This window comes from Marmota monax, unplaced genomic scaffold (assembly GCF_021218885.2).
Source record: "Marmota monax isolate L192 unplaced genomic scaffold, Marmota_monax_Labrador192_F-V1.1 WCK01_AAM20220418_F8-fsc00333, whole genome shotgun sequence".
NCBI classification, from domain to species: domain Eukaryota; kingdom Metazoa; phylum Chordata; class Mammalia; order Rodentia; family Sciuridae; genus Marmota; species Marmota monax.
The window spans coordinates 809,528-830,867 of NW_026694397.1; the positions used below are offsets into that span (position 1 = coordinate 809,528).

Consider the following 21,340-nt stretch of genomic DNA (forward strand, 5'->3'; position numbering starts at 1 on the left):
TAAGGCACATTCATCTCATCCAACCAGGAAATGCCACCTGCTGACCTAAGGCATGTACAGAAATCTGTAAAGAGCTGAGGACAAGGTCTACATTGAAAAAGCCCAAGAATGGGGAGTCTGAGTGGAGTCCCTGGTAAAGCAAGGAGAGGGCAAGGGGCACTGGAGAAGGGGCTGTGGCTGACCAGTCAGATGGGTGGGCATGGCTAAATCAAGTCCCAAAGAATGTATATCATATCCCAAATGGAACCTGGTTTAGCAGGGAGGAAATGCATTGTGTACAGTTTCCTCCTTGACCTCAGGGCCCAGGCCATAGCAGCTCCACAGGACTGGCTACATAATTTGTGGGGCTCATGAAAAATGAAAATATGGAAAGGGGGGGGGCACAGGGGAAAAGGCAACAAGTTTTTCACTACTGTTCCTACCAATCCACAGAATGATTTCAGAAATCCCTAAACAGGTCTACACCATTTTGGCATAACACCTTCAGAGCTATCTTTCAGTCCAGAGCACAAGGCAAGAATCACTACTGATGCACATTTTTCTACCACAAATTACCACCCACCCTTATTCCTTATACATAGATAAAGCTTAAGGATGACAGAAAAGCTGTAATTCCAGGCACATGCCTCTGTACAGGCAAAAACACAGTTGCTGTATCCCAGAAAAGGGATCTCCTATATCATGTGTTCAAGACCAAACATGTTCTCCACGGTTTCTGCTATGCTACAGAGAATCAGTGTCAGAGATTGCTGTCTGGTCTTCATACTAAGTGCCCTCCCATGACAGAGCAGAGGATCCCTATGAAGGGGAATCTAATGTGGACAGGGCAACAACTTTGTCTGCTATTCCTACTGTCTCATAAACTAATACCAAACCTCTCTGTCTTGGTCATTCAACCCATTATCCCTCTGGGATTCCTCCTAGACACTCAGCAAGGGAGAAGATCTCTTGATCAAAACCCCTTTTAATCAGTGCACAGTTACTTCTATTGAAAATAGATAAATGTCTGGGAAAATGGAAAAGCTGAGGGTATGTACAGTTCTCAGCCTCTGTAGAGACCCTAACACAGCTGTTCAATCTCAGGCCCTCAGAAAGAAGAAATCTGCAGAGACCACAAAGTAGTAGAGGCCTGTGAACTAGATTCTAGACCCTACAAGGTAGCAATATTTCTTCTACCACTTCTTGCATTCTCTAGACCCCAGCTCCCTCTAAGTCTCCCTTTGGGTTTCTTTGTTGATCAGCCAGTAAGGGGAGATGATTTTTGACTTATTGGTGCACAACTGCTTCTACTGGAAGTAGATGGGGCTCTAGACAAATGGAAAAATTGATGGTATTTTGGCCTCTGCAAAGGCACAAATTCAGCTGCCCTTTCTATGCAAGAGAGAATGAAAGGTCTGAATAGTCTGATATTCTAGATTTAGGGCAGAGAGAAGAAAATAGAGTAAAGGAGTGTGGAAAGAGTATATTCATCCTTTTGTAAAGAGGATGAATTAATTTAGGAAAAGTTTGAATATTTGTTTTCCAGTTTCTGCTTTATACTTCTCAAAGTCATGCCCACAAATCCTTTTCAAGTCTTCATTACCGCATGCCATTGAGTCATGGACAACGATTCAAGGATTAGTCTTGGCTTAATCATTTTAGAAACAAAGATTTTTGTCCCCTTGTCCGTAGTAGACATGGCAGAAAGAGTAAGACATTATTTAAATTGCATACCATACTCCATGTAAGGCCAAACATAGCTACTTTTATGCAAACAAGAGTTAAAGAATGGTGTGAAGCAGACACCTCCAAGTACCAGTCCTGGGACAAGTGGAAGCTAGACTCTAGAAAACTCTAGAATGGCTATAGTGGCAAATTTTCATTCCAGCTTCACCAACTTATCCCCCTTTAGTACCATGGTTACTGTGATCATATATCCTTTTCAAGATCTTCCAAGAGATCATCTTTGAGATTATGTAAGTAACTTTGCATACTGATGTGCAATCAAATATATGGTGTATGAGAGATAAAAAAGTTCATTTCATTGTCCTTGTACAAAACCTTGTTATACATTCTTTTAAAAGCCAAGGGGAATTGGAACGGGGTGTGGGAGGGTGTTGTTTGGCAGCTTTTTCCTCACTCTGCCTATTAGCCAACCTCAGGTTCATCTGGGAAGTTCATTCCCCAGCCTCAGGTCCACTGTGGACCCCGCTTAACTAAGCACCAAGGGACTCATGCTGGCAACAATGTCCACACACCCTCCTGACTGTATGCTATGCACTTCTGGAACAGAGCTGCCTGCTGGGCCTTATACCTCTTGAACACTTGAGTCCAAGCAGGAAGAAGGATGGAAAGCCTGGGGGTTTCTAACAGCACTCCACTGGGAAGCCATGTCCTGGTGAGGGTGGCTTTGGTTGGGCAGTGGACTCTTAGTCCTCCCTCTCCCTGACTGCCCCTTGCTGGGGCCGAGGCCATATATATCCTCCCCACGGAGGACAGACAGGGGCTTGCCTCTTTGCTTTCCATGTGCTAGGCAATGCAGAGAGCTATTCACCACATCACTGGGCTGGAAGGAGAGCATAGAGGGTGAAAACCAAGGCATCCTGAAAGCAATACAAGAAAAAGAAAATGTGAACTCAAGCTTAATTACAAATTCACAGTGTCACAGTCATTTGTTTTGCTTGTCAGGAATCCATGGTCCACTTATTATTTTTGTGCATCTCCAGAGCTTTAAACTGCATTTATTAGTCACAACTCTTAGCTCAGCTCATCTACATGGTTATTTTTCTATGGATGATATTTCGTTTGTGTTTCATGGTGTATGATGTTTTATTATTCAGGTCCTCTGCAGTTTTGCTAGAAATATGTTTTAGACACCTAAATAACACTTAGTAATGAAAACACCATGGACATGATCCCTAGAATTTGGAAGTCTGTCTTCCAAGAAACAACTGTCCTGGAGGTAAACAAAGCCCAGGAAATTCATTCTTCTCTTGTACCAGACTGTAAAGGCTTTGCATGACCTGGAAGAGAGTCAGTGTTGATGCTGTCATATCTGAAACTATGGAATCTTGTCTCCATTTATAGGACCACAGGTTTCCCACCTATGTATTTGGTCCCACCCTCAAGTCCATATGACCAGTCTTGGCTTTTTGAAAAGGGACGTATGAGGAGGTCTAGGTTGGTATTCTGGGCTCAGGTTAAACTACCTTTCTTACTTTTGTGACTCTGTCTTTGCATTTAATTTTAGATGATAAGCCCTATTTTTTAAGCTTTTCTGAACTTGGACCCAAGTCCTTCTTCTGATAATTTACAAAATATACTTTATCTCCCTCTCAAGATGGGGAGTTGTTGGAAACTAGTGTTGGATAAAACATAGGGAGGAGTGTTACTGTGAGGTTCTGGAAGAATCCCTTGAAGCAACTAAGGGTCATTGATCTTCATGCTTCCCATGCCATATATTCCATACTGTCCAATTTATATTCTTCTATTTCCTCCTGGAGTCAGTATAGAAGCTCTAGTTGCTTAGCCATATTGTCTAATGCCCTCCTCAATATAGGACTCACTTATAGCAACCAGGCCAGATCCAGCCAGTCAGAAGTGCCCACCAGGTCCTGGAAGGTTCCAAAGTAGTTTCAAAGGAATCTTAGTTTAAGATCATCCAGAAAGGTCAGGGTCCTTGAGAATGGAACAGCCACACCTGTTCCTAAATTGTGCATGAGGTGCCTCCACAGAAAAGGGCTGCTCCAGAACTGACTCATTAGCAGCTTTTATTATTTGTATCTGATTTTGTTCTGCTTCCAGTTTGTCTTTATGGTTCCTCCTTTTCTGTCTGGTCTTGTAGATGAATAAAAACAAAATGGAGCTTGATACTAAAAAGCTCTGGATTTGAATTCTGACTCTTCCACTTACAGATGTGTCTGACCTTAAGCAAATCCTTTTGCCTTCTGAACCGTATATCCTTTGCCTCTAAAATGCAAAAAGAATGTAATTTACCTGTCAGAGATGTCTCCAAATTAAATTAAAGAATACATATCACCCAGCGTATAGTAGGTACTCAATATCTGGTAGCTGTTATTCTACCTCAAGTCAGGCCATTGAGGTAGTACCTATTCCTCCTAAATGTAAGACTTGTGTGATCTAAGAAGAGGACAAAGAAAAGTTAATTTAATGCTTTTCATATTTGAACTTAGCTACTAATTTATTTTAGCAAGGACATTTCCCTTCACAACCAAGTGGACTATCTCCCCCAGCAGATAGCTCTAGAAAACAGACCAGTTTTCCCCTCTTTCCACATATTTATTGGTGCATTATAGTCATACATAATGATAGGATTTTTTTTCAAATATTTGATACAGAACTTTTAATCACAACTGGGCCCTACGAACCTTTTTCTGAAGCCCCTCCTCATCTAGTTCCTCACTATATTCCAATAAACACTGCTTATACTGGGCCAGACAGGACAATAATGGGACAGAAAAGCAAAACAGGATCAGGTCTCAAAACTAAGTAAGATTTGGAGATAGTGTGGTCAAAGAGGAGATGTGGGGATGCTGTGGCTGTGGCTCAGTGGTAGAGCACTTGCCTAGCATATGTGAGGCACTGGGTTCAATCCTCAGCACCACAAATGTTAATTAATTAATTAATTAATTAAAAAAAATAAGATGAGGTATGGGCAGGTTAAAGTGATGCTCAGAAATCATTCCAGGAACATTGTCAGTCTATAATGAGGTACCTCTTAGGTATGGTTCAGTGTACTTTTGTATGTGTGTAGATGTATTATTGATGATAGTACCCAGGACTTTGTACATGCCAGGCAAGTGCTGTATCACTAAGCTTTAACCCCAGACCCTAGCACATTTCTTAAGGGACATAGTGTTCCCTGTATGCTTTTGTAGTAGCCAAGCTGACCTGGGCATCACTTTAATTCACTGAAGTACATAGCCCAACCACAAGTGTAAGTAAGTGTGGCAATTTGTACCCCTAAATTGTCAATCAAAATATATGAGAATGCTCCCTGGATATCTGGTCTGAGGTTGCAAAGACAGGGTCCAGATCACTCACTGTCCTGCTAAAATATTTGAAATAATTTATTGCATGTTGAATGAGGTACAAACTCATCCCATAACATTCGTATATTTTCCACAAGGCAACCTAAATCTACTTTGCCAAGATTATTTCACCTTGTTTCCCTATTCACACCCACACTTTTAGCAAAACTGGATTGTCATTTCCTAAACAAACCCCATAGACTCCCACATTTGTGTCTTTTCTATTTATTTTTACTTTTGATTTCTTCTCTGGCCCCCACTTAAATCCTTCACAGTTCCTCTAAAAAAAATGGACCCTACCAGGAATCCTTTCCTGAACCCTCAACCCTCCTCCTACTTGGTGTTAACTTCTTTTGAAGCACAAAAAAAGAATTTCATTTCCATCTTGTTTATGGCATGGATTCTAGCTGGAGCCTAGGTTGTGGCCCTTGTCCAGATTTAGAAACACTAAGGGAATGGTGGGAGTGAGGGCCTCCCAAGAGAAAAAGGCTCCTAAGAGGGAGGTAATGACAAAGTCTCCTAAGGGGAGGTGAATCAGACACAACCCAAGTCTACAATAGGAAGCAGCCATTTGTAGCACAATATGGTGACTATTACCTGAATCTGGCTCCAGCCTAGCCTCCTTGGATGTATGCCTGTGCTCCATTAGGGTATATAATCACATCGATGAAGAAGTCTCATGGCAGCAAAATAGATGGCATCCCACCCTTCTCTTCCCAAAATTGATCACTGAATTCAACAGTATAAATGATGTCTAAAGGCCCAGGGTGGTCCCAATGGGGCCAAATTGTAGAAAAGGCACAAGTGTGCTACTCTAAGAGGATACTTTCCTCAGAGATAGAAGCAGTTCAGTTCATTGGAAGGAGGTACATGCTTTCATTTTGGACTCCTGGTGGATGCTCTCCAAGGCAAGAGCTGTATCTAAGCCACTGAAGAGTCAGGGTACTCATGGATCTGAGTAGTTTATCTTTAGGATATCTGTGGCCTGAATCTGACAGAATACCAGATTACATCTTGAGAAACCATCTTGAAGATGGATTAATATGGCATTCTATGCGGGAAATAGTCAAAGCTAGTGGCTTGGTTGTGGTAGTAGTTAGGAGCCCAAACTCCTAGAACTTGATAACTTGATTTGCTCTGTACTTTAGCTTCTTCATTTATATAAATGGCAATAATAGAGTCAGTCAACTGAGAACAATAAGTGGGACCTCCTTGATGTCAGCAATTGTGAAGTCCATTTCAAGAAGAAAGACTAAGTTGCCAATCACTCAGTAGATTTGAATTAAACAAATCACAGGACGAGTTATGATTATGTGGATATGTGGAAGTAACCCTAGAGATTCTTGGTTCTGTTTAAAGACGAGCATCATTATAATTCTTTCTAGGAAAAAAATAGGGGAGGGGGTTGTTTTAGTCATCATTTTTGCTGCTGTGACTAAAAGATCTGGCTAGCACAATTGTAGAGGAGGAAACCTTTATTTGTAGGCTCATAGTTTCAGAGGTCTTAGTCCATAGACTGTGTACTATTCCAGTGTCTTATGGCTGTATACTATTCCAGTGTCTTATAAATATTTTGTATGCTATTCCTCAGGGCTCAAGATGAAGCAGAACATCATGGTGGAAGAGTGTGGCAGAGGGAAGCAGCTCACATGATGATCAGGAGACTCCACTCCCCAGATACAAAATGTCTACGTCATAGCCACACCCCCAATGCCCACCTCCTCCAGCCACACCCCGCCTGCCTCCAGTTACCACACAGTTAATCCTATCAGGAATTGATTCACTGATTAGGTTAAGGCTATGACACCATAATTTCTCCTCCAAATCTTCTTGCATTGTCTCACATGTGAGCTTTTGGGGGACATCTCACAACCAAACCCTAAGAGGGGCCCTCAATGCTGTTGTAATTTGGATATTGATGGATAAAAGAACTAATTTTTAACTTGCAGCCTTATAATACTTTGTCATACTGGAAGTGCCCAGAAGACCAGTGGAGAGGAACTGCTATGCTTGGTGAAATAGTGGGAAAAAGCTATTAGACCTGGCAGAGTGACATGGAGACTATAGGGCAGAGTGTAGGGCTCCCAGTGGAACAGCAACAGTGCAGGGAGGAATACCTTTGCTTATCATCACAGGGGAAACCCTATGACAGAACCCTAAGCATTCAATAATTGCCACTGACCCTAATAAAACTTTAGCCCAAAACTACAGACAAGGATTGACAAGAAGCTAAACACCCCATGTGAACAAGTGTGTGCTGAAGCCAGAGAAATTCATATTTTATGGTTGTTTGTGTCCTTTCCTTTTCTCCTTCATTAAGATCTTTGAGAGCAGGTGCTAAAAGTCTTCTCATCTTTCTCTGAAGAGCATGGATTCTATTCCTGACAGAATTCTGTGATACTGCTATGTCTTACCTCTATCCCCCAGTGGCACCTGGTCCCCAGCTTACATTTTCCCACATTTTTTCAGCTTCATTGACGTATAATTTACATATCATGAATTCACCTACTTTAAGTGTAGAGTGTGAATTTTAATAAATGTATACAATTATGCACCCATCAACAAACTACATAGCTTGAGAGTACTTCCATCATCCTTAAATTTTCCCTGTCCACCCTAGCAGTCATCCCTGCCCCAAACTGCAGACCCAAGTAACCGCTGATATGCTATCAATCACTTACGGTTCTGTCTTTTCTAGAAATATTATATTAAGGAATCATATAGTAGGTCTGATGTCTTTCATTGCATATGCTTAGGATGCATCCATATGGTAACACATAGCAAATTTGTCATTTTTATGGCTGTATAGTATTCCAGTCTTAATAAATATTTTGTATATTTATTTTCTAACTGATGGACTTTTGGGTTACTTACAATTTGTTTTTATGAAGAACACTTCCATATCCATCTGTATACTAGTCTTTGTGTCAACATATGCTTTCATTTATTTGGGATAGATAGATGTCTAGGAGTGGAATCATGGAACCACACGTTAAATTCTTTTCTTCATTGGTTTGAAGCATCTTAATGGTTTTAACAAGTATTAGGCTGAAAGTAATTCATGTGGGAATGGAAAACATGATTGAGTGTGTGAGAAAAAAATTCTGGAAAAGAAAGAAGATTAATGAGAAGAGAGACCGAAATGCATTAAGAGATGAATTCATCTACTTCATAATTTGTACCTCAATATTCAAAAAGTCTAAACATTTTATCTAATTCAAAATTCTAACAACCTGTTATAATCATAGAATTTCACATTAATCACAGTATGTAAGATTAGGTATGTGGAGGTGGACAAAGGTGGAGATAAAGGCATCTATCAGTCACCTAAATCTAGGAATAGCCTACATGAATGTCCACTTTCAGGAAACCTTAGGTTTAATCATGGTAAGAATTTGCCTTCAACAAAAAAATCCACTTAAAGGATTCAATTGGAATTTCCATTCCTAGTACAGCTCACCTGCCGCAGTCTGGCTGGGCACAAATCATGAGCCACTCAAGCAGGAACAAACTTTATTTCTGAACTCCACCAGCACACTCCACACACGCTCCCAGGGAACTCTCTCGAATGACACGCAGCTCCTCCAGGAACCACCAACTGGAAATCTCCCCACCGGAACTTCACCAACCAACGCTAACTCTTCAGGAAATCCCCAGGAGAGCTCAACGGGAACTCTGCGAGAACTCAAAAGTCATCATCTTAATGGCTCGCTGGCGTCACCTCTCAACCGCTACTTCTGACAAAAATGCCATGCATCATCCCTACTCGGCTGTGGCCCTCAACACCCACCATTGCAATTTGTATTTATTTTACTTGTTCTCTGTAGAGACCATTCTGAATAGTAATGTCAGTATATGAAACTGTACTAATAAAGCAAGAAATTTGGGGGCAAGAAATTATGAAGGAGAACAGAACTCTGTGACAATAGGAATCACTATTACATAGATCCAAATACACCCACAAGTCAAATTATATCCTCTTAAAATTAATAAAACCCAGTTGATTTTATGAAAATTCATCCTGTTTCCCAGCAAAAGAGTATAAAAGAAGGAACCTCTATAATGAGAGTCTTAGAAACTGAGAATTCTAGTTATTTTTTTCAGTCTCAAATATACAAAAAGTTTCTGTGCTTGTGTCAGAGGCAAAAGGTTTATCCTGTTCATCTTTTCCCATTAGGAAGATCACTCCAAGCCTCCCTCATCCATTTGAGCAGAGCTACCCAAGAGTTCAGCAAATCTGGCTTACCAGGGATGGAGATCCATAGAGGAGGGTCACCTCCTAGAAGATTTTTGGCACATTGATCACCTCATACAATGTGTTTTTCTTCAATGAAGATCCATAGAAATATTCCTTCAACCTAATATATAGAGAAAGTATAATTCTCTTGCACAAACTGGATTACTTTGATCCTAAATAAGTGGTTCTCAGAGTTTGGTTCCTGACCAGCAGCAGCAACATCACCTGGGAATTTGTGGGAAATGTAAAAGTTTGGTCCCACTCCAGACCTACCAAATTAGAAACTCCGGATACAGGACTCAGCAATCCGTGTTTTGATAAGCCTTCCTAGTAATTCTGATGGAAGCTAAAATTTCTCCTTTTTAACTGTTGGCTGAGAAACTTGGAGCCAGATTTGTAACCTCTCTCTAGCTCACTTTATAACTGTTCTTTCCACTGTCTTGGAAGTAGAGAAGGCTATTTCAGCACCTCTATGACCCTAGCTCCCTGGAAATTCAAAAAAAGATTTTGACAACATGAACTGACTAAACTAGGAAAAACCAGGAAATCCAACTTCAGGAAACTACTAATTTATTTGTTCAAAATGCAATATGTCTTTGAGTTAAAAGCTACATTAGGATTGTTTTTCAATTGTTTAATCTGTAACCAAGTTGTTGGTTTTGAAAAGCCTGGATGATAATGTTGACCAGTTATGTTCTAAAATTAAAAAAAAAGGACTTCATCATTTTGTATAGCCTAAGTACTCCACAATCTTAATTACAAATGATTAACTAGGTGTAGTTAAGTTTTGGGGTGAGTTATCTATCATGAATGTCTGATTAGCTTGGAAATCTTTGGTTCTTGGGTTAATAAAACATGCAGAAAATCTAAGTCTATGATGCCAAATGAGAAAATATGTCTCTTTGACAAGAACTGAGTGTTTTTAGCTCCTGTCACTGATTTTTAACCATTTAGAAGCCAGAGATAAATAGGAGAACAGAACAGAACACAATGGAAAGAAAATCCAATACAGAATGTGCATGAGACCTTGGATCAGATGCTTTCCCACTTTGTACCTCATTTCTGTCTCTGCAAAATGAGAGAATTTGCTTTCATCATCCCTAAGATCACTTCCATTTCTGATATTTTGAAAATCTGGAATTCCAGGGATCCAAGACACACACCCCATACATCCAAGACACACACCCCACCACTTCAATACTGCAGCTCTCTCCTGACCTCTGCCTGATCAGAGGAAGAAGGGGAAGGCAAAGGACCTTGATGGCTGCGACCTGCTAAGAGCATCACTGAGATCTTGGGAATTCAGATGATTTCAGAAATCACATGCCAGCATTTGTTCCTTAGAAAACAGTGCTGTGTGAATATCAGCTGTGGTGTGAATTGGGAGATACTGTTCACTCTTTGCTAAATGATATGCAGGAATCCTGGAGGAAATTCATCATTAGTTTAGTGAGAATAAGATGTGAACTCTAGAGATCCTTTCTTGGGGGAGGGGATGGGTAGAGATAATCTTAAAGAGCCTGCTCAGGGCATAAAACTTCTTGAGCATATGTACTGAAAAGCATGGGGATTGGGGCTTATGCAAACATTCCCTTACCCCATTCTCATCAAAAGCACATATTTAGCTGAGTAATTTGAACTGTGGAGATAATTCTTTAAAGGGAGGAGGATAGGTATGGTTTAGGGTCTCAAATTAACTAGGTCATCTATATAATTCATCCATTTTGCTTAGTACAATTTATTGAACCGAATTCATTAGTATAAAGAACAGCCTGTTTGCTTCCCCCCTTCATCAGCTAGCTAAATAATTTGTTGCTTTTCATTGCACTTTCTAGATTAATTTCTAATATGGTTATACTTATAAATACCTTACTATGCCAAGTTTCTTCTAACTAAAACAATATCCATTGAGTTTTATAGTTTCAGAGAATATTTTGTGGCAGGTTTTATTATTAGCTGCCTTCAAACTGCTGGCATCTAATTCCCAAGCACCCCCCCCCCCCATTTTCTGTAAAAGGAGGCTTTTCTTGCTGGGGCTTAATTTTCTACTTCCTTCAATTGATGTAAACATCACATACCTGCCCCTCATCTCTGGAGTAATCTATGGCATATCCTTGTCTGAAAATAATGATTTTCATTCTAACAAATCCTATTGTATCAGGATCTCAAGTGGTGGTGTTCTGTATTATTTCGTTTGGGAATAAGTCCAGGTAATTTTAACCATTTTAAGAGAGAGAATCCCTAAACAGTTCTTTTTTGAAATGTGGTATTAAAACAAATGGTAAAATTTTTTCTATTAGGACATTTAGCAACAAAGCAACTGGTAGTTTGTCTAGATTTTTCATCTTTTAAAGATTGCCTTAAAATGGTGCAACACAGCCAGGAAATATGCAAGGTTGGGAATTACCATATGTCAGAGCTAGGTATGAAGCTTGGGTTACCTGAATTATTGCTTCTTGGAGGTGTTATAAGCCTTGCCAAGGTATGAAGGATTTGTTGCTTGAGCATCTCTCTGACATTAAATCTTGCAGAGTGGGTTCAAGTTTGTGATTCAGGGGGACTCCTACACTTATTTTTCATGTAAAACAAAATGCATTAGACTACCACGTACTTGTAGAGGGGTAAGTGATGGTTTTTTTTAGGAAAAAATCGCCAAGGTCAATATAGACCTGGTGGTTAGATATAAGGTCAGGGTGAGTCTAATAAACAATAAGATGACTTAATTAAGCTAATTAATCAAAGGATTACCCAACAAGGAGGAATAAGCAACTGCAGAGCATTTCCTCAGCCCCCTCCCTCCCCTTATGTCACAGGAACACCAATAAGACTCCTCCATCCTCCACCTCCCACTCTCTAGTGCCAGATTGGTAAGCGCTTAGCCAAGCATGCTGGGAGTCACAGAACAACTGAAGGGAAGGAGTATCCGGATGTCTTGGATTTTCTTTCCATTCTGTTCTGTTCTGTTCTCCTAATACCACCTCATTGCTAGACGTAGGTAGGCACTGGGCATGACAATCAACTACATTTGAACTGAGCAGATGAAATATTGAAGACACAGCCAGTCTCCAGGAGAAATGTCTCAAAGGCAGCCTCAGTCACCTAATGAGACTTTAATTTCAATCACAAATGACACAGAATCATCAAGCTCTGTCGTTTCCAACGATACCACAAATAAAGCACGGACCGGAGACAACTCTCCAGGAATAGAAGCACTGTGTGCCATCTATATCACTTATGCTGTGATCATTTCAGTGGGCATCCTTGGAAATGCTATTCTCATCAAAGTCTTTTTCAAGACCAAATCTATGCAAACAGTTCCAAATATTTTCATCACCAGCCTGGCTTTTGGAGATCTTTTACTTCTGCTGACTTGTGTGCCAGTGGATGCAACCCACTACCTTGCAGAGGGATGGCTGTTCGGAAGAATTGGTTGTAAGGTGCTCTCTTTCATCCGGCTCACTTCTGTTGGTGTGTCGGTGTTCACATTAACAATTCTCAGCGCTGACAGGTGAGTTTCTTTTCTCTGTTTTATTTACAAGGATGTGGATTTAGGTAAAAAGAAAGAAAAGCCTGTGCTTAGCATTTACTAGCTTTTATTCTGCTTTTCTCACGCTCTGTAACCTGGATGTAAGATTGGAAAATCTGGTGGCATTTTAAATGAAAGTTGGTGTAAAAATGTTAACATTCCGGCATTAGCATCTGGGGAGACGATGAAAATATATGCTTCAGGGGAATTTATTTTCTTTGAAGTGTAATTATTTGCTTGAAAGAATACGGAATAGTGTTTTTATTTTCCTCCGGCTTTTAAGTAAGGCAAATTGTTGCAGGTGTAAAAGAAAAAAATCCATGCTTTATACATTAGTGCAGCCTAGTGGTACAATATAGGCAACATGAAAACATCGGCATAGGTGTGAAATCCACCACATATGCATTACTGTATACCGGAAGGAAGGTAAAGAGATAACATGCAGCTAATTTATTTGAAATTCAACAAACTAGCTAGTGACAGAAAAACGGTGAGGTTTTCAACTCCCTGATAACTCAGTGTAATGTCATCACTTAATTCTATTTGTTTTCTCCATAGGCATTCAGTGACATTTTCATTTCCAGAGAAATAAATTAATCCTGATTGACTTTCGGAGCTTTATGGAGAGAGTGTGTGAGAACCTCTCACCATCAGGGTGTTTGGACTCTTGTGTTAGGATGTTTTCAGTCTAAGTACTGTGTTTTTCTGTGTTCCTATTGTAGAATGATAACTGTGAAAGCATGAAAAAAAATTGAGTCTCCAAATGTTAAAAGTGGTGTTTAAAAAGCCTGCAAGAAGCCTGTAAGTAACCAATGCCTGGCAGTACCAGAAGGAATAGCGTCTTCCGATTCTGGCATCTGAGAGGAGGAAAAGCTTTCCTCCGAGTCTTTTTTGGATTTTTGCTTTGACTAGTCTTATATTCTGTTTGAGGGCAGACTCACATAAAGGCTATATATTTTATAGTGGATTTTCCCAATGAGGAGGCATTTGTACAGGCACAGGTCTTCGGATTTCACTCTTTCCTTGTCCTAAATCTCCCCACTCCATCCATCAGTTTAGGCAACAAAGTAGCACTTATGAATGGAGAAGAAATTAACCCTCACCTCTTTACTGCTGTAAGTCCCTGGAATTCTTTTCTAGAGAGACTGAAGACTGCTCACTCACGAAGAAAAGAGTTAATTCAGTTTAACATGAGTCACTTATAAAGAAGGAATGCTTTTAGAACACTTAAGGCAATACAGAGGTAGTGAATTATTCTCAATCACACATAAAATCATAGTGGAAAATATTTGTTCTAAATAGAGAGTCTAGATGTAAAATTGCAAATCTGCAATATCTCATAGGAGTGAATAAGGGAATAGCTGATTAGCATAAAAATAAAATCCTGGGGTGTATTATGTGTCTTTGAAACCGTAACCAATTCTAGTCAGTTAATGTTGATTTGTTTACACAGTAGAACTGGATGACTGCTAAGGTCACTTCTAACCCTAAGAGTTTATAATGTTGGTGTTTATGTTAACCCTTGCTTTTGCTTATGTGTTTCTAGATACAAAGCAGTTGTGAAGCCACTTGAGCGACAGCCCTCCAATGCCATCCTGAAGACTTGTGCAAAAGCTGGCTGCATCTGGATCGTGTCTATGATATTTGCTTTACCAGAGGCTATCTTTTCAAATGTGTATACTTTTCGAGATCCTGACAAAAATATAACATATGAATCATGTGCCTCTTACCCTGTCTCTGAAAGGCTCCTGCAAGAAATACATTCTCTGTTGTGCTTCTTAGTGTTCTACATTATTCCACTCTCGATTATCTCTGTCTATTATTCTTTGATTGCTAGGACTCTTTACAAAAGCACCTTGAACATACCTACTGAGGAACAAAGCCATGCCCGCAAACAGGTATGTATTAATTGGCAGTCATACAAATAGTTTGAATTTATATGCAAAATTCCTCCTTCTGCAACTGTGTATTTACCTGTGCATAAATTCAGTAGCAGTATTTTTGTTATGACTGTGGTTTTAATACTAACCCTATCACATATTAGCTGAGTAATCTTGAGCAAGCTACTTAACATCTCTGAGCTTTGATTTCCTTATCTGTAAAAAGTAAACAAGGACTAGATGATATGGACGAAACACTTAGCATAGCTACTTGTGCAGAGTATGAATTAAATAAATGGTGGAATTATTATTATTAATAGAGAGGGGACAGCTGAAATTTGTGAAGAGCTAAAACCCCATGGAATAATGAGGAACATCACATAAGGTGAGATTATAAAGAAAAGCATATTTTGTTTTAGACAATGTAATAGAATAATAGAAATGCACAGAATTGTAGAACTGGCAAGAACCCATAACATTATTCAATGCAAACCATTTATACACAGATGAGCAAACTGCAGTGGGGTGGGGTGGGGGGCAGCTGGATGAAAAGGCAGTGGCAAGAGAACACAGTGACTCACAGAAGCTTAATTAAAATCATTTTGCCAGAGCCAGGTGTAGTCTCCTCATATAAATATGGACAGAAGAAAATAGATACTGCCAAAATATAGTTTCATAGGGTTTCTATCCTTGGGACACAGGGAGGTAATTCCATTTACCTTCTGATCTATATGAGGAGAGTTGTGCCTTTTTGGGGAGCTAGTTCATTCAGTTAGTTATACAGTGGTGCTCAGAGGCTTAAATTGCATTTTAATGCTTTGTGAAACAGTTAACTTTGTTCTGACTGTGACCAAAGGGTTAACTTCACTTAATCTGGTTCACTTCTCTTTTAAATAAATGTGCATAGTATTATTATTATTATTATTATATATTAAAGCTGGCACATTTGGTTTTAGTCCTTTGATTATATGGTTAGACTTCCATATAGACAAATAACACCCCCCCATGTTGGTACTGGGGATCAAATCTGGGGCTTTGCATATGCTAGCAAAGCACTCTACCATTGAGCCATACCACCAGCCCTTAGAGACTTTTTGGATACCAACATGACAACATTCATGAATCCTAGAAGATTATTCTAACCTTGTCAGCCTCTGCTGATGTAGCATAAGCAGTTTTGTATAGTGTCTTTCCTGGGTTTTAATTAAATAAAATTGCTGGGAATTCCACCACACTCCTTGAGTTAAATGGAGACGTCCTAGAGTATCTTTAAATCAGGGGCCAGTGGGAGGTCTCTGAAATAGAGTTAATGAGACCAAGATCACGGGTAAACATGCCAATTAACTTGCCAGTATTCTGTAGCCACAGGCTGACTTCTGGCACATCCCAGACAGTTAGCTCACACCACATGTTCAGAGGGAGACCAGTTTGTTAATTGTAAATTTCTGTGTAAATCTATAGAGACTGGCTTGAAAAAAAATCTCTGCCAGCTAAATGATTCTTTTGTGTGTCATTTTTCTCTCCCGCCCCCGTAGATTGAATCCCGGAAGAGAATTGCCAAAACGGTACTGGTGCTGGTAGCTCTGTTTGCTCTCTGCTGGTTGCCGAATCACCTACTGTATCTCTACCACTCATTCACTTACCAAAACTATGTAGATCCCTCTGCCATCCATTTTATTGTCACCATTTTCTCTCGGGTGCTGGCTTTTAGCAATTCTTGTGTAAACCCCTTTGCTCTCTACTGGCTGAGCAAAACCTTCCAGAAGCATTTTAAAGCTCAGCTTTTCTGTTGCAAGCCAGAGCTGTCTGAACCTTCTCCTGCTGCTACCCCTCTTAACAATCTGGCTGTGATGGGAAGGGTCCCAGTTCCTGGCACTGGGAGCACACAGGTGTCTGAAATTAGTGTGGCCCTGTTCAGTGGGTGCAGCATGAAGAAGGAAGAGGACACAGTCTAGCTTTTCAATTAAAAATGGTGTTTTTCCTCCCAAAGTGTGTATCCAACTCTAAGCTGTGAATAGGTGTATGGTGTCCAGATTTTTGTTGTTTGTGAATTGTGTTGGAATCTTAGGAGTGAAGGATTCCTATTAATGAGAGACAAACCATGATTTTCTTCAGAGTACAAACAGTAACGCCTTTGGCCTGTCTAAATAAAATGAAGACAGTTAAGTATAGAAAAAATGCTTTTGCATATGCCAGTGAATGTAAGGGAGGCTGAACAGGAGGGAAGGCAAAAGAAACAAGACCAAACTTTAAAAACCCACTGTTTCCACTGCTTCTCTGATGCTTAGAATTTCTCACACTCATATGTGATTGTCATAAAATTGTGTTTGTGTTTATAATGTGGTATAAACATAGCAACTACAATTGTAATTTGTGTATGAAAAGGAGATCTAAAAGAGATAAAATGTCTCTTAAGCAGTTTTCTTAAAAAAAAAATCTTCACAGAGTGACTGCCCTTTTCCATTAGTCTCTATCTCATTATAAATCTGTGCAATTGACATGCAAATGCTTGGAGGTGAATACTGAGTAAGGGTCTGGAGCCGATGATTGCTTTACTGGGTCAACACTTAACTGACTGTGGTTCTACTTACAACTATCATCGATTAATAACTGGGCAAAGTTATTTTCCACAAGTATTTTGAAGAATTAACCTTATTCACAGGCAGAAGAATAAATGGACATGTTTTATGGTGTCATTAAGGGACCCTGTCAAAACATCTGCAATCCTGCCAGTGTCTGAAATTCTTCCTTTAAGGAAACTGATTTCCTTCTGGTAAGCAGTGCCCTCTTTCTAAAAACATGTAGAAGTACCACACAGAAATCCCTAACACCTGGATGTGCAACCATCATCAGATCATTTTCTTGCTTGATTTTATTAAACTCAATGGGTGCCTAAGTCCTGTAAGAGTATGACATAATTAATCTGTGTCCCTGGAAATCAGATGGAAGAATCTGATCTTCTATCCTCTGCTCTTACTTGCTACCACAATAAGCTTGTTACTGTCATTTTAAAAACTGTTGTCAATAGATTTGTCAGGTGTAGATTTGTGGTTTCAGAAAATGTATTCTCAGAAGTAAATTAAAGCTTATGTTTGTCACTATAGATAGTTAAATTTGTATTTTAAAAAACTCGAATTTTGAGTGTGCTTTCGGTAGTTTTGAGCTTTCTTTAAATGGCTTGTGTAGTTGTGAACTTTTGCTAATGATGTGGCTCAAAAAGGGGATATATATCAACAATAGACTAAATTTCTGTAAAACTGGTTTACTTAAAGTGGGGGTGCTGATATTGTATTAATATTGTTTTAAAGTTGACATTGTAATCAGCGGGGGGAAACAAATATGAAATAAAAGTTTGAAATGACTTTGTGTAATTCATATTTTAAAAATAGCATTTCTGGCAGAATATAACTAAGAACACATTTTAACTCCAAGATCTATGCTATTTTCAAGTCACATAACTCCAAAATATTACCATTTTCCTCACTTTGAGTAAAAGTTACATCTTTACTAAGCATAACATTTTAGAAACAATAAAAGTACCAGGTTACAAAAGCCAAGAGAACATTTTAGTAGTTCATAAAACCAGAGATCACAGAAATTTCTTTATTTTCATTCTTAGTAATCCCCAAGTGAGTTAGTATCTGATACAAAATAATTTCCTAAATGGTTTTATAGGGGGCCAACCTCCTCCTATCCCTATCTGGAGAATTGGAGTTAAAATTCATCGCTTTGTTTTGATTTTTTTTTCAGAGCGGGTAGTCTCTCTTTTAACAGATTTTGTCAGAGGTAACCTTACAAGTAGGCCACAATATCCACAATTTCTTTCACACTACTGCTTATCATACCATAAATGTTCCTATGGAAGATTTCATTTCTTTGGAGAGAGCCCTAGATAGTGGAGAAGTGGGACATGTGCCCAACAAACTTCATGTATGTTTCAATTTTGCTCAGTCTTCCCTCACCCAAGATCTAGGATATGGACTATAATAATACACTATAAAGCATGAAAACATAGTCCAAAATTAGGTATAACCAAAATAATGTTCATCAAGAAAATCTGTCATAAAAGTTCAAAGTGTTACATTTAACACTGGTGTGCCTGCTGCAAATAGCAAATTTGAGTTTAAAGAATTTCTGCAATTTGAACCATCTTAGGTCAAGGATCCATCAATCTGTCAGAAGGAAGTCTTTTTATTTCTACTAAGTCTTGAGATTACAGGGTATGGGGACAAGAACATTCCTGAACAGAATGGCCTTGAAGAGGCTATTTTTACAAAATATAGTTTGATATAGTTCCTTAACTTTCCAGAAAGAGTTCCTAGGCTAGAGAGATGACTTCTCTGGCCAAGGATTCTCTATTTTGGTAAATTCATGTATTTCTATTTACCACAAAGGCTGTGTTCTATTAGGCCAGGAGTACCACACGATCACCCCTTTCAGAGGTCAGAGAGAGGAGGATGAAGCAACTATTCAGAGAGAAGCTGGCTATTTAGATTCCTCTTCCTAAGCCCAGCAGTATCTATGTGACCCATGTCCATTGTGCTCTGGAGTTTCAGGAGCTACCACCTATCTTCATAGACTCCCGTTTTACTTGTTACTTTGAGTGTTTCTGTGACTTGCCAAAACAATTTTTTTTTTAAAAAAAATACAGGTTGCAAAGAGAGATGTTTCCAGATCACCTGTTACTAGGAGTTATTCTGTACAAATATAAAAAGAAAAAGCACAAAGAGGAACCTGGGCTCATAGACCACAGCAACTGTCAGGAAAGAGAATGGCATCATAGGTACAAACGTGCTTAGCTCCCAATTCCACTGCTCAATTATTATCAGTTATCAGTAACTAATGCTGCTTCAGTTGCTCCTTTTACCTTCTGAGTCTCCTTGCTTCTGCTCTAGTCTGACACCCATGTGTTCTATACTCAATCTTCCTGGGGGAAGCTCTTATTGACGACCGAACCCAGTCTACAACACATTGCTACCCAACCTGCCAGGTCACCCCACAGACCTCTGGGCAGTCTTTGGGCCAGGGTGGCTGGGTGACATGGGACTTAGGCATAAGGAATATTCGCCTGCTTGTGAAGGGCTTGTAGGTACAGCAGGCACTCACTGTCATGTGCAGCAGGGTAAGGAGCATATAATCACCTATACTATAAATTCAGGAATGAAACAGGAGCCCAATAACACTGCTAGAAACAGCTATATACAATTTTTGGATACAGGAAGAAACCTTTAGCAATATTTAAAGGAGTCTAAGAAAACCCATATAAAATGCATGGAAATTCAGTTCACTAATTGTTCTCACCAGAAAAGTTTCATGATACAAAAAAAAAAAAATGTAATTGAAAACAAAAACAAACCCAAACTACTATTTTTTTAATTTTTTTTTTAGTTACAGATGGACATAGTATCTTTTTATTTATTTATTTTTATGTGGTGCTGAGGATCGAACCCAGTGCCTCACACCTCACGAGGCAAGTGCTCTACCACTGAGCTATAGTCCCAGCTCCCCAAACTACTATTTTAAAAACACTATTATGATTGAAATTAGATTCACATTGCTGGTATGTGTGGAACCAGGGTTTTCTAGAATCTACACACAACCTCTGTTTATAAGCAAAGGTCACTGGAATAGTAGAAATAATTTATTCTGGGAAGCTTTTCCCCACTCTGAAGTCTGGGTTATTATACTCATGTTTACACATAATGTATTATTTTAAACGAATTAATAGTTTTTAAATGGAATTTTTAATACTAGAGCAACAAATATTGATAAACATAATCCATCTATTAAAAAAGCTCTCTGGGGTCTCCAATAGTTTTTGAGTGTAAAGGGGTGCAGAGACCCAAAAGTTTAAGTATGCTGTTCTTCAACATCCTGTACTTCTCCTACCATATCATTTACCAGCTTTTCCAAGTCTTTCTCCCTTGAACTGTGCCTGTCTTATTCACTGTTGCCGCCAGAGCCTGGTATAATGCTTGGCACTTAGTAGTTCAATAAATATCCACCCAATTAAAAAATATGGACCCCTTCACTTTCAGCAATGTGTACAATTTTTGAAAAAAATATATTTAAAAAAGAAACGTGTTGTGTATTTATAAAATAAACAGTCAACCAGTGAAACTGGCATTTACACTGGAATGTTTACAATTGAGCTTCAAGTTTGGACCTTGAGTACCTCTGAGTACTAGAGTATACGGGCGCCGCCCATCTTTCCTTCCAATAGAATCGAACTACAGCCTGAGGAAAGTACCAGATCAATATAGGAGGGAGATAAGTCTAGGAAAAGGTTGCCACTTTCATCCCATCGTTCGTTCATTCATTCATACACTCACTCCGCACTAGACACCAGACCCCGCGTCAGGTACTTAGGCGGCCACGTTGAACTACAGCCGATGCCTATCCTACAGCAATCATTAAAAAATAAGTAAAAGACCTTTCCTGCGCAGGGGAGGGGCTACCGGGAGAAGGAGGCGCGTCATTTTCTCTAAGCAAAAGAAAGTTCTGCCCGCCCCACCCACTTTCCCAAGATGGCGCCTGCCGCGATACCGCCCGGCGCCCGCTGCATGGGAATATTCCCACGCCTTCCTTCGGGACACCCCCGGAGCCCAACCTCGCCCAACCCGTGGGAGACTCCGCTGAGCCTCAGGTTCCTAAGGGGTTGCGGGTC

At 39.6% G+C, this 21,340-nt stretch overlaps 1 protein-coding gene across 1 annotated transcript; it reads left to right on the forward strand.

The window, feature by feature from the left end:
* Positions 1 to 12,341: 12,341 nt before the first annotated feature.
* Brs3 (bombesin receptor subtype 3) lies at positions 12,342 to 16,927 on the forward strand. Its single transcript, XM_046468122.2, has 3 exons — positions 12,342 to 12,775; positions 14,340 to 14,691; positions 16,209 to 16,927. The coding sequence occupies exons 1-3, from the start codon at positions 12,342 to 12,344 to the stop codon at positions 16,626 to 16,628; spliced, it is 1,206 nt and encodes a 401-aa protein (XP_046324078.1). The 3' UTR covers positions 16,629 to 16,927.
* The last annotated feature ends 4,413 nt before the right edge of the window (positions 16,928 to 21,340 follow it).

What these genes read in the sequence shown, in the direction of transcription:
- Brs3 (XM_046468122.2), top strand. Translation starts at nt 12,342, where the DNA reads ATGTCTCAAAGGCAGCCTCAGTCACCTAATGAGACTTTAATTTCAATC. An exon ending in ACAATTCTCAGCGCTGACAG is followed by an intron (nt 12,776 to 14,339) that starts GTGAGTTTCTTT and finishes ATGTGTTTCTAG; the next exon opens with ATACAAAGCAGTTGTGAAGC. An exon ending in AAAGCCATGCCCGCAAACAG is followed by an intron (nt 14,692 to 16,208) that starts GTATGTATTAAT and finishes CCGCCCCCGTAG; the next exon opens with ATTGAATCCCGGAAGAGAAT.